Source organism: Alosa sapidissima, chromosome 6 (assembly GCF_018492685.1).
Source record: "Alosa sapidissima isolate fAloSap1 chromosome 6, fAloSap1.pri, whole genome shotgun sequence".
In the NCBI taxonomy this organism is placed as follows: Eukaryota; Metazoa; Chordata; class Actinopteri; order Clupeiformes; family Clupeidae; genus Alosa; species Alosa sapidissima.
Window position 1 is genome coordinate 5,710,633 of NC_055962.1, and position 14,233 is coordinate 5,724,865.

General features: G+C 39.7%; 1 protein-coding gene across 2 annotated transcripts; it reads right to left on the reverse strand.

Annotated features, from left to right (window-relative positions):
* Positions 1-2,970: 2,970 nt before the first annotated feature.
* Positions 2,971-14,174, reverse strand: LOC121711128 (ankyrin repeat and SOCS box protein 2-like). Of its 2 annotated transcripts, none has more exons than XM_042094449.1 (10): positions 12,340-14,174; positions 9,531-9,830; positions 9,154-9,267; positions 7,931-8,106; positions 7,635-7,790; positions 7,251-7,496; positions 6,802-6,973; positions 4,087-4,660; positions 3,837-3,990; positions 2,971-3,299 (listed from the first exon to the last, which is right to left on the reverse strand). In XM_042094449.1, the coding sequence occupies exons 1-10, from the start codon at positions 12,477-12,479 to the stop codon at positions 3,133-3,135; spliced, it is 2,199 nt and encodes a 732-aa protein (XP_041950383.1). In that variant the 5' UTR covers positions 12,480-14,174; the 3' UTR covers positions 2,971-3,132. The 2 variants fall into 2 exon arrangements, with proteins under 2 accessions (XP_041950383.1, XP_041950384.1); XM_042094450.1 differs by having other exon boundaries at positions 12,336-14,174.
* Between the last annotated feature and the right edge of the window lie 59 nt (positions 14,175-14,233).

The following is a 14,233-nucleotide window of genomic DNA, read 5'->3' on the forward strand; positions in this document are numbered from 1 at the left end:
TTCTTTTGTACTCATGTACAGCCACATACACAAACTACAGTAACTTCTCACTCAGATTAAGATATAGGCTACAACAAAATGTTTGCCTTATTTTCCCCAGAAAAGTGTGTCAAGATAACACCTCCCTCTCCCTCTCTTATCTTATTCCTGCCAGACTGTATTTAACAACAAGCTACAAAGTGTGCACCTCCGTGAGAGGTATAAATAATTAGTGGCGGTCATGTTACGTAATGCTATGTGGTACGTCAAGTTTATGATTAAGGACAACATAATAATAGCACGACCACCCACATGCACACACACAGACATGCCATCTCTGCACTCCTCCTGTTTAGAGAGGGAAAGAGTGAGTGGAGCAGGGATTGAGATGAATGGTGAGGTAAAAGCTAGAACAAACCTGATGATTAAGAATGAAAGAGGTGATGCAGCACTAGAGAAGTGGAGCACATCCCCTGGGATTCATCAGTATGGTTTACATTGACATTTCTACATCTCTAGCAGATGCTTTTATCCGAGGCGAATGACATATGTCATCTATATGTGCCATTCTCTCCAGCTCAACTTGGGGTTAAGTGCCTTGCTCAAGGGTACAATGGTGGAAGCCAGGAATTAAACCCACAACTTTTTAGGCTACTGCATGCTAGCCCAGCTCCTTAGCCACTATGCTACCAGTAACTGTTTCTCTTGACAGAGGCAATTGCACAACCTGTGGCAAACACATGTATAAATGCCTCAAGGTGGTCAAAAGAGGTTATATCAAGTCTCGACACAAACAACACTGTAACTGTTATTTAACTGTAACTGTAATTTACAGAATCTGCTATAAAACTTTATAACAAAGATGCCATCATTGCCATCATCAAGATGTCCATGAAGCACTATAATGCTTTGCGACACTTCAATCTGTAAAGGCTTATACAGTAACATCATAATGCTTCATGGGTGCAGTCATGAGTATATATACTAATGACAATAATTATGAGGCTTTATGAATGCTTTATAACCCTTTATGAGTATATTTATAATGATTTATGAATACTAGGTTCATAGAAAGTGTTACCAAGAATTATTTTCTCTTGTTCCACAACCACATATTTGAGCCCATTGCATTTTAGTATCAGAACATTAGGGGTTTGTTGATTAACAGATAATGCTATGTATGCCATGTATAGCTAATATTGCAAAAACACTGTCCTTTATGTTTAGAAGAGGTACGATTTCTGAGTTTTGGAAACAGAACTGTTTGTTCGGAATGAAAACAAACCAAACTACTATAACATTAAAGCTGAGGAAAAGGAACAGTCAGGAATTCAACCCCCCCCCCCCCCCCCCGTCATGAACTCCATTTCTACTTCACTCCTGTTTTCACAGGCTTTTCATATGCTGCTAAACTTCATCTCATCTCAGACCTCAAATGTAGACTGTTTGAGCTCTTTCATCACCTCATTCACCTGGCTCTCAAACTCACCTTTCCCTTTGTTGTTTGCTGGTCCCTGCAGAGCTAGGGGTGCTGTGGGAGCTTGTGGAGTGCAGGATAGATGGGTGCTCCTGGGTCTCATCAGGGGCCAAACACATAAGGTCAGGCCAGGGTCAGAAGATGTGGCCAGAGGCACTGGAGTAGATAGGAAACTGGGACATACTTCAGTTACGTAAAAGGTAAAATTCATCAGGAGTCAGGTGGGGTATCTTGGGACTAAAGGGGTCTTTCTTTATTTTACAGTTTACAACATTAAAAGGCATACACAAATTTGTACCATTGCATTTTCAAAAACAAGCAAGCTTCAGTCAATAGCATTTTAGCAAAGTAGGAGGCAAAAGCATGAGAAGGTGATGTTCTGTGCAATTCACATCAATCTTCAGCTATGTTTACACTACCTACAAGAAGCTACCTAACAGTTGGAACACACCTGAAAAGCTTATTTGGCTCAAATGTGTTTCCATATTACAGCTTTCCTCCAGGAGTCTCAATGCACACATAAACTTGTATTTGGGAAACTCAAGACACAATATCAGCTTTTCCTTAATTTTGTGCTTTGCTGAGTGTCCTATTGAGTGTTCGTCACTTTACACCACAGTGTTCAACTATGTTGAGCGCTTTGCTCGGAGCAGCAAAAAAATTGTCTTTGCGTGGGCAAAGGCTATTCACCTTATTCTGACATACCCATTTTAGAAATTTATTTTCTTACGCCTTGTGCTCAATCTTCCGGTCGGTTAGTTCCAGCTAATTAGCCTCATTAGGATAACACTGCAGAAGAAGTGGATGGAGAGGCTAACTTTGGAGGAAATGAAAACTGCCATCAGGAGGTCAAATGGCAATATTGTACTTTGCAACCCAAGGCTATTCACCTCTACGGTGTGGGTAGATGATATGCGACAGTGGCCTCCCGTATCGTATGGAGATATATTTCAGAGACGGACTGGCCATTCTCAGCGCAGTATGTCAATACATAATTGTCATAATATGTTCTTATAAAGTGCTTTTTTTTACCCAAATCCCAATGCATTCTTTGATTACATATTTACTATACAAGTTGAATTGGAAATAGTTGGTTTCAGAATGTAGCAGTGCTGTTGTTGCAGTGCAACTGTGTTGAGTGACACAGTCGATCCTGAAAGAGCTGCTCCATTTCTCTAGCCTAGAAATGCACCCTAGATGCACCCTAGCAGCAGCAAATTTAATTTGCTGCCTGGGCTAGTCTAGGCTTGTAAGCTGGAAAAATATAGCTTCAATAAGGCCAATCACATGGTGTATAGAGTCGGTACATAATGATTGATGGCAGAGTTGCAACGGTTCGGCGTGAATTCCCTGCTACTTGAAAATAAAGAAGATGGATGTTGCTGTTGGCGAACAGCGTGACACGAGTTAAGCTTTTTTTAAGTTGGCAAAAGTTTAAACTAGCCAACTAGCTCCACTGGTGGGAAAAACGCATGGCACTCATGAGTTGTAGCGCTATCCTATTGTGTGCAGAGGGAATTTGAAAGACAACCGATTATCCCGCCCCTCGGACTGAGCACTGCAGTCCCCAGACCCTACATTTTAATGTCAGTCCCCAGACCATACATTTTAATGTGGGTCTGGCTCGTCAGGTTACCATTTCTCTGCAACTGGAAGTGAACCTGTATGCGCTTAGTCTAGTCTAAACTACAATTCAAGAAATCCTCAGACTCTCTGTTGTCATAGAACAAGTACTTGATGAGTCGTCCAGGCAGAGGAAGGCTGGACATTCTCCTCAGTCTCTGCCATCCCACCAGCTGGCGGGTCCTCAGTCGGCACAGGTGCATCAAGGAGAAAGGTGGCCCTGAAAGTTTCAAGGATATTTCAAGGCCATTTCATTTTTCCAATAGCTATAATGCAGCCAGTGAATACACCTATACAACTATCAAGATGTCAACAGCTACTGTATAAAGTTGACCAGCCATCAACTTTGTTTATCAGCTATTGATCCAATAGCCATTGGGACTTAAAGGTTGTATCAGCAATTTCAGGCCCAAAAAGGCCGAAACATAAATGATCACATTCATCTAATCTTTCCTAATGCTAGCTGCCTGCTCCATAAGCAGGCTGTCAAAAAAACGCGTCTCTGTAGGCAGCCTAGGCTCTGAGATCTGTACACAAAAAGAATTGCTACCAAAAAGCAACCACTCAAAGGCAAAATGAAGTGTTAACCGATAACCGATGAGATGCACGTTTAGGAGAGTTTCAATTGCACGGGAGGGAGGAGGAGGGAGTAGCGAGCCAGCTCTGTTTTTGTTTGAACATCAACAGAAGTGACGTATTCCCGCTATCGCTGATACAACTTTTAAAGCGAAGAGTACAAGGAAGGAAAAGTACGTACTTGCTTTTTCCTTGATGTATTCCCAGTCTTTGTTTCTGTCCAGAAGTTCAATGAGTCTTGAACACAATTTCACATGACCCACATAATCTAAGAGGAGATCGATTATAGGTCCAGCCCATGGGGAATGAAAAGGATCTGCCAACACTTCACAGAACTGAAGAAAAAAAACAAAGAGGATAACATAGTTTTAGTCTGGAAATGTCCAAATACTTAACAAATACATGAACTCAAAGGCGACATTCCTCCTGACCTGTACTGTTGTGGTATGAGGAGTGTCAAGCCCATGTAGGTACAGATCATCCCTTGTGGAACGTTTGCTCTCGACTGGAGGATGTGTGCCGTTTCCATAAACACAAGTGAAACAAGCATTGGCATCACATCCATTATCCAAAATGAGCTTGAACATGAGTCTATACTTCATACAGAAGAGGAGCACCCCTGGGAAGGTGGTTGGGTGTGTTGGCAAGCAGGCATTCACATTTGCACCATGCTCCATCAGCAAGGATGCCATCTCCATATTACCCTTCCTCACGGCTACCAGAAGAGGGTTGAAGACATCCAGATTGGGGTCAGCACCAGCCTCTAACAGCATGGAGGCTGCTTCTACGTTGCTGCTGCGCACCGTGAAGTAGAGTGCTGTGGTGCGACGGTCCTCATACATTTTAGACCAGTCAATGGACAGCTGGGTGTTGACATCAAAGCCTGCCTCAATGAGAACCTCCAAGATCCCATCTCTGTTCCGCTCTGCTGCAAGGTGGAGTGGACTAATACCACTGCGTCTCACAACTGCTCTGTTGGTGCGTGGAAGCAGCAACAACACAACTCTGTCCAGACAGTGAAAAGAAGTTGAAGTCAAACTCACCATTTATCATCATCAGGAAAATGCAGTTGTAGTTGTACATACACAAATATGAACTCCATGGAGTTCAAATACACAACATATTACAGAAACACACTGCAAATATAGCAGCGTTGCGGCAATTGATGTGGTCCAAGTAATCAAAGCATTGATACTTTTGGATGAACTTGTGATTTGCAGCTTCTATGACTCTTGTTACCATGCTGGTTTAGCATAACAGACCCTAGGAATCAGTTCAATACGGAACACATCTTTTTCCTTTCAAATTCGGGACAATTCTGTATTTTACGAAACTGTTGGCAACCCTAAATGAAAAGTCAAAGGGAGTCCTTGTGTAGCTGAAATTAGGGCAAGACTGCTTCAATAGAGCTGAATGCTGGTTGTTAATACTTTTCTCCATAATGCAGTGTTTTGTTAAATGGTTCAAATAAGCTTTCATTTGACACCAAGATTATGATTCTACTTAAAGAGGTTCTTGTGTAATTTTATTAAGAGTTTTATTGTCAGTATGCATTTTGGGGAAAAGGGTCCTTTTGCTTTTGCTGAGGGGTGTTTTGTTAGTCTGGAAATATCTAGACTCATTCACAAAGTGAATAGAGTCTGGGAACTCTCGATTGGGAAACGCTGTCATGCCCCTCTCTCAAGAAATCATTTCTTTGCTTTTTATGTCAGTGATTCAGAGTATCATGCTCTAGCACAGCTTGGCTGGGTAGCCTATCAGTTAAAAATAAAACAAAAATATATAATCAAATGAAAATTTGTTTGTTATTTGACTACCTGTAGCATACTCTTTTCAGGAAGCTCAGAATAAGAGCATGCTCACATGTTTTGCACAAAGAATATCAGCTTCTACTTTCTAACAGAGAGTTCCTTTTTTAAATCGCAACACTTAAAAACTCTTTGGCAACACTTTACTTGACAGTATCGACATAAGAGTGACATGACACTGTCATGACACATGAATCCTAACCCTAATCCTAACCTCTGACCCTAATCCTAACTCTAACTCTAACCCTTACCTTAACCCTAACCCTAGTCCTAATCCTAACTTATTATGACAAAAACCGAATGACACTTAATGACAGAAGCATTATGTCATAAACATTTATGACATGTTTATGACATGTTCATGACAGTGTCATGTCACTCATATGTCGATACTGTCAAGTAAAGTGTAACCAACTCTTTTATACATCAATCTATCCTATTGTTAAACCAACCAAATTAAAATCCAGTGCAATATTTATTCAGGGTTACAAGTCTTCATGACCTTGTTTTTGTGTACCGGTACTAGTCAAAGTGGTAGAAGAGGAGGTAAAGGAGAGAAGAGAGGGAAGAACATGGCAAGTGCACCAGATATCAACAGAAACTCAATGAGGTTTGTGTAAATGACCCATAGCTTACTCCTATCAATGTCATATTTTCATACTTCTGCAGCATTATTTCATGTGTTACACCCCCAACCTGCAATGTCATGTAAGTATAATGACATAAAATTAGATCATGTTACGTCTCCATACGCATGAGCAGGTGAAGGTAAAGTTTTTTGATGAGAAAATGTTTTCTTCACAAACCTCTGAAGTTCGCCTACAAAAAAGCTACCATCTTTGCCCAAATAAGGAGATCTGGTATCTTGAGATTTTTTCTATGGGAAAATAACATGGGGATTTTGAATTATCGCACCTGTTAAACTCTGACGTACGTCAAGACGGCACACTTTGATCTTTGCTACCCCAGAGCAACTTTCAATGCCATAGGTAGTTAGCTTCAATTAACACCCGGATCTCCTTATATGGGCAAAGATGGCAGCTTTGGTTCCTTTTTGTAAGCGAATTTCAGGGTCTACTGGGTTTTAGACTTGTTCTATCAGGTGGAAGGAATCAAAACAAAAAGAATCTTGTATGGCTGTATTCACTTCTTCCCTTCCTGGTTGGCGCTAGAGAGAGCTCACTTATTGTTTTTTACTGTCCTCGTCACTATTTGTATGAGCTAAGATATAACTAAAGATAAGATAAGATAAGATAAGACTAAAAGTTACGATAATATCAAACACGTTTGTTCTAGGGCTAAATTAAGAACCAAATTCTAAATCTAAAGACTACTCACCCCAAATGTCCATTCTTTGATGCAACATGAAGAGGAGTTAATCCTGCTTTCGTTGTTTTGTTCAAATCTGCTCTCTTGGACAGAAGTAGCTTAACCACTTCTTCATGACCATTCTTGGATGCTTCATACAAAGCTGATGCTCCATCGTTAACTTGAGTGTCAATATTTCCTCCTACAGGGTATGTGAATAAGAGTTGGTACATGAACTGGAAGTATCTGGATCATGAGGAATGCGTTGGAATCAGTTGGAATGTGTGCACAAGCCAAGACATGGTGAAGACATTTGAGAAAATATAGCCAGATGTGTGCACACATGAGAAGCCATTTGTAGAGATGGTGGCAGCCAACCTGGATGCCAACTTGCTAAGCTAACCCTCCAAACCCTGCCCCTCTGGCATATACTGGCATATACCTCCAATACCTTGTACAACATAGCATGTTAAACTCACCATGTCGAATCAGGAAGTTCAAAGCTTCTGTGGCTCCTGCCTGGGCAGCTGTGAACAGTGGCTCAATACCGTAAATATTTTTGGCCCACATCTTTGCTCCAGCTTCCACCAGTAGCTTACACATGCTGACATTTTTGGTTCCCACTGCTTCGTGTAAAGGTGTCCATCCCTCAAGATTGCTCCGAGTAGCATTGCCTCCGGCTTTCAGAAGAAGCTCCACCATCTCTATATTTGCCTTCTCACAAGCTGGAACACACAATGGCAGTTTTGTTTTAAGAAAATACATGGTTCATTTTTTTTCTATTCTTGGTGTTTCCTGTTAGTGTTTTAGATGAAACAGACACAATTTTATTCTTGACCAAATACTTCAATGTATTTTTATACCTTTCATTACAGCTGTCTCTCCTGATGTGTTGGCTATGTTAGGATCTCCTCCAGCTGCAAGAAGACACTGGGCACATGAAAGGTGTTTACGACCAACAGCCAATATCAGAGGGGTTTGGTTCCTGTGGCTTCGTGTGTTGACTAGCTGAGGAAAAGCTATAAATAAAAAATAGAAATTAATTATTACTTATGTCACTATGGTAAAAGAGAACAGAGACTACTGTACAAACATAATTTACTGCACTATAACAAAACATTTCACTCGTTGTGTTCATAAAGTCATATGTAAGTCATACCTTTTAGTAACACCTTCAAACACTCCAAAGCACCACAGTATGCAGCTTCATGCAAATGTATCCAACCATCCTTATTTGTTTTGCTCAGACTCAAAGCAGGCTCTGTCCCTAGAATTTCACTCAGTGTTTTGGCATCATTCTTCCAGATAGCTGAATTTAACTTGGATACTGGATCACTGCAATAGAGTTATTACAGTTAGCATAAAAGTCTGTTGTCATGTCTAAGTATCTAACTGGGTAACTAGTGTGTAATTACTAGTTAGTGCATTGTGCCTAGTGCATTAAGTGGATATGATTTGGTTTTGCAAGAATTTATGAATTCACACATTTTGTGGATTGTACGGAGCCCAGGAGGTGTCATTGCAAGATATTTTTGTATATTGAGAGAATGTGCGCTCTCAATTTAATAAATCATGTAAATTGTGCTCTCAATTTAGTATCATCAATTTAGTAAAACGTGCACGCGATTTAGTAAAACGTGCACATGATTTAGTCAATTGTGCGCACATTTTACTAAATAGTGCACTCATTTTGCTAAATTGTGCGCTTATTTTACTAAATTGTGCTCTCAATTTAGTAAATTGTGCGCACGTTTTACTATATTGTGCGCTCAATTTACAACAATTAAAATGAGAGCACAATTTAGTCAAATGAGCGCACTACTGTATTTAGTAAAACGTGCGCACAATTTACTAAATCATGCGCACGTTTTATTAAATCGTGAGCACAATTTACTAAATTGAGAGCACAATTTAGTAAAATGATTGCACAATTTAGTAAAATGTGTGCACGATTTGTAAAATTGTAAAATGTGACCTTGCATTTGAGGTCTGTGTAGTTTCACATACATGGATTAGGCATGATCCTATAGTAAATAATGTTTTGTCAGTGGAGATCTTCATTGAAGTTTTCTAAAAGCTTAAAGACAGTTCACACCGATAACTACAATAATGGCAAAAGCGAGCTAGCTAGCTAATATGAATGACAACATCCACACATAAACCGATACTGGCACGAAGAACTATCGTCGGGGATCACTTTTACAATGATTTTGAGTCAACAGGAGAGACTTTACTTATTGTTGGTCAGTTTGGACGCTCATATCATTAGCAGTTATCTTTATAGTGGTCGTTCCTGTTGTGGCTGTGAATGGCCTTTTAATCAGTGTAGGCGAAACTGGCCCGAAGACAGCCTCAGAATCCTACATGAAGACAAATCCTTACTCCAAAATTGTCACTGTAACCTCCAAAGATCCATTTCTTCTTTTCCAGGCCCGCATCATCTCCCTGTCTCCAGCATAGGAATGCTCACTTCTCTTCTTATCTTTTTGGCCTTCACTGTAATCAGACAGAAACAGGAGATCCAAAATATCTCATGTGTGCTCTTACGGAGTAATTCCACCGAAGGTCACAAGAGTGTAATGTCACTCTGTTCTGTGGGAATACACCCGTCACTGCCTCTGGTGTACAATACCATACATCTACTGAAATCTATAAGACAATTTCATTTTTCATATTGTCGTTGATGAATATAGATTATTGGTGAATCTCAAAAATATTTTCTGTTGTGTATACAGCACAACTGTAAAATGTCACATCACCTGCAGGGATTAACAGTCTGAGTGCCCATTGCGGCCCGTCTCCTGGATGCATATTCTCTGCGGGCCTCACGAAATGCTGACATGCCATCATACTCTGCCTCTGACTGAATTTGTGCAGGTGAACTTGCAGACTGATGAGCGGGTTGTGCAGCTTGTGAAGATCCGCCATGGGTATCTGTAAGGCTTCGTTCAATGGCCAGATGAATCAACTCTTCCTCAGATAAGTGACCGTAAACACTATAGTCTTCAAAAGGTAGGTTAGTGGCCATTTGCCTGCTGGCACCAGCAACCGCCATGGGACTGCACAAGGAAAAAATATTTTCAACTCCCACTTTGTTCAGAAAATTCAACTCCTAGTTTGTTCAGTATTCAAGGATTAGCAATCGTGCAAAAGACTTTAACCCACTAACATGAGACTTTGACATGAGAATTTAGTAAATAAAATATTATATATTTTATATATAATATTATAATATTATTATATAATATTATATATAATTTCTAGAAAAAATATTATATAATCTCTATTGATACTCGCTGTACATAACCCTCTATACTCCTTATCTGTCACTGTAGACATGTCATCTGGAAAACCTGCATTATCTAACTATACACTGTTGTACATAATTAATCTCTATTGTCTCAGGGGTTTTCAAACTTTTTTTGTGTGTGGACCACTATCTGTAATCAAGAATTTTCACGGACCACCTCAAAATACACATAATGAAATATGTCTATACACAGTCCTACCTGAATTAATCCACACCTCTTAATAGAACTAGCACTAAAATGATAACTGGTCATCGCATCAGTACAACAGGCTTGTTAAAAGAAAGTTTATTGCACATGACGGCTGCCACATATTTAACTTATTTATTAATTTGAACTATAGGCTTATTTCCAGAGCAATGGAGTATTAAATCTATACAGTAATAAGAACACTTGGATATAGTCAAAATTTCAAAACCTTTGGTGATTTTAGGGGATTATTAATCTTCAGAGTTTTACAAGTCCTCAAAAAGTAGGCTACAGTATGTGAGTTTGTCTACATAACAGCACATCCACAAAACATTTCAGAAACGAGAGATCAAGAAACTAACTAGAAATTAAAATAATAATAGGCCTTATTCATTCCATTTATAATTTAAAACAGTTTGTTTCATATAAACTGCCTAAAGGTTATGTGTGCGATATGATCATGAGACCATTCTTTGCCTCTAATTTTTTATGGGAATTTCCTGGTAAAATGAGGGTTAAAACATACCCAACATACCCCCCCCCCCCCCCCCCCACAATACATAGCACATTGTCTCATGACATATTGCACACTATCCCATCTCCCTTGTCATCCCCCCAACATACACACCAAGACCCCTGGCAGTTGGGTTAGCCCCTTGAGCCGTGGATCTGCCCAAGGTTTCTTCCTCAGTAAGGGAGGTTTTCCTTGCCCCTGTTGCTCTTGGGTGCTCCTTGTTGGTGCCCCCCCAATCCCAATCCTCCCCCACCTTTCTTATGCCACTTAATCTACTAAACCCCTCTTCTACTGCACTTTAGTACCATAAATGCACAAATAGGCTGACACTAGACATAATTTCACTGCATTTCTGCAGTAACTATATGCATGTGACAATAAACGTCCTTGTATCCTTGTATCCTTGTAAAAAACGATGATTTTATATTTTATTTTGCTTTTCCACGGACCACAGTTTGGGAATCAGAATCAGAATCAGAATCAGCTTTATTGGCCAGGTTTGCGTAAACAAACAAGGACTTTGTCTCCAGTTAATCTAATGTCCACTTAACATATAAGAATAAAAAGAAAACCCATAAAAAGAGTAAAAGAATAAAAACAGAACAGTATGAATATAATGAAGGGCAGTAGAATATGGCCATGTTTAATGCAGTATGTACATTTGCAAATAAATAAAAATAGACACTATGGGTGGTATAGGGTAATCCAATGTCCCTGTCAAGCTTGCCAAGTCGTTGACACCTCAGCAGACACAGGCAAGATGCAATATACAGTTGAAAAGAGGGTGGGAATAGTGCACTATGTATAGACTGAGGTTTAAGATTAAATATAAATATAGTGCAATGATAATGTATTAATAATAATACTGTAACTGTAAGGTTGAAGTCACCTTAGGTAGATGAGCAGAACAGTGTTGACTGACTTTGTTCAGTGTGAGGGTGGGGGCTGTTTCTGAGTGTACAACACCCTTGTGGTCATACAAATACCACAGTAGAGAGACAGTGACCAACTGATTTTCCATGACAGTTACATGAGGGTCAAGTTAACATTGGCTAGGCCAACTAGGCGGGGCTAAAATAGACTACCAATAGGAGTAAAGGCCGCGTGATACATGCTGCAGAAACAAATCATTTGGCCTACTTTTCCAGGTCTGTAACCACAAATGTCCATACTTTTGGACGGTCTGGAAAACAGTATTTCATAATTCCATATTTTCCAGTCCTGCACAAGCACCTTGTGGAGTACCTGACTATTTGCACTTTAATCAAGCCTTCATATGAACTAAATGATCAAATGAAGAAAAAGATTGTGAACTTGAGCATATGACTTTGTAACCAAGCTCCATTCACCTTCTTATGGTAATTATGTAAAAAAGCACTGCTGTGCAGTAGCTAGTCTATGTTTTCAAACAACTACAGAAAGAAGTTTATAATATTTTTTTTATGAAATTGCTTTATGAAGTTGTACCAGTGATGATTTTTCAAAATATGTTAATTTCTGAAGCCATTTCTTATTTAGAGCTAAAAATCCAAACAATTAGACAGCAGACTCACCCACCGGCGATATCTTCTTCTGCAAAATATTTTTGAAAATGTTATGATCTTCGTTAAGCCTGCTGGACTACTGTGGGTGTATATGCCACTCTGGCCTTTAAGAATGGGGTACGAGGGGGCACTTGCTTTTAGGTTAAGATTCATGACCTTGTTTTGCTATACTAGCAGCTGCGACCATCTGGCCTACTTACACCCTCTTGACACACTTGGCACTAACATGCAGATCTTTTTGATCTGTAGACATTACACAGCAAAGAAAGGAGTATAGCAACTCTAGTGGCTACACGGCTACAAATTAAACAGCAGATTTAGATTTAAGTGACCACATTTTTAAGTAACTCAAGCCATATTATATTATACGTATCATATGTTGAAACTCTAGATGGCAGCACATGAACATGCACATCAACATACCACCAGGGCAACCCCACCCACTTTATTGTAAAACTACACTATGTCAATGACAGCAAGTAAGGCATGTTTTCTTCCATAAAATATTATCTTTTTCTGCTTGATGACATGCTTATAACTGTCCATATAGAAAAAAAGAAACTAGAGCAAAGAGCCATTGGGTCTGTTGCAACTGCTGTATTAGACACTCCTGTGATCCTGTGATGAGTGTTTTTCCCAGAACACATTGTCCATTGCAGACAAGACCGTTTGACCTACTGTACTTCTGAAATACTGACACACTTGGCACTAACATGCATTTTTTTCAACATTACACAGCAAAGAAAGGGGAACGGGTGTTTAACGGGTGTTAAACTGACAAATTAAACAGCAAAGTAAATGACAGCAATTTCAGTCATCTTGCACCATGATAACAGATGGTAGATTCTAGATGTACCTAGATGTACTAGATTCTAGATTCTAGTACATGAATATTCATGTCATCATACCATCAGGGCAATGTCATCATATCCTATCCTCTTCATTGTAAAGCTTATATTCATGGTAGCAGTAAAGGCCTATATAACCAAACTAGAGCAAGGAGTCTTTGGAAGATCTGCACTAGCGTCCCGGCAGAACGAGCTAAAAACACAAAATATTTAAAATTCTCTGGACATATACACGCCACCTCCAACCCCCCCCCCCCCCCCCCCCCCAATCGGTTAGGCCGGCTAGCTATAAGATGGCTGTTTCCCACAGAATTGAGTTCTATTTGTGATGGTAGGTGATGCATAACTTGAATGCAACACTTTTGCAGTGTGGTTATGATGCCAACAATTGTTAATGTTTTCTTTAAAGGTGCATGCTTTATTGCTGTTTTCTGTTTTTTTTTTTAAGTTTTACTGCAGTCAATGTCTTGCACAGATGCAATAGCAACATCTAAATGTCTAGCTTCCCCAGCCACAGCCTTAGTTCAGCCCACGTGACATGAATGGCGAGGCATCGTTGCTCACATATCTATGGTTACTCATATATCCATCATCATAAAGCCCATGCCATGTCATCATAACATGGCGATACAATTATCATTCCATTATCATCATTGTCGTCTTAAACCATGTTTACTAGAGACAGGCAATGTTATGCAAACATACAATAGCCAAATGCAAACAGGCTACACATAAGCAAATAACTCTTGATTTGTAGGCTTCCTCTGGCTATTCCACTCCTATGCAAGATAGCAGTGGTCTAAAATTGCTGTTTATAAGCAACACATTAGGCTATTTCAATGTATTCTATGATAAAGGGGTGGGGTGGGGGGTGTATACGCATAACCGGCACCTATTTATTTGAACTGCATATTTTATAGAAGGAATTAGCAATAAAGATAATAATTTGCCTCCACAATTCTCATGGTGTTGGTGTGAATGGGAAATCCAGTATCACCAGGAAAACAACTCATTCGATAGAAAAGGCATTGCTGACCACAGGAATCACCTGTATGCTAA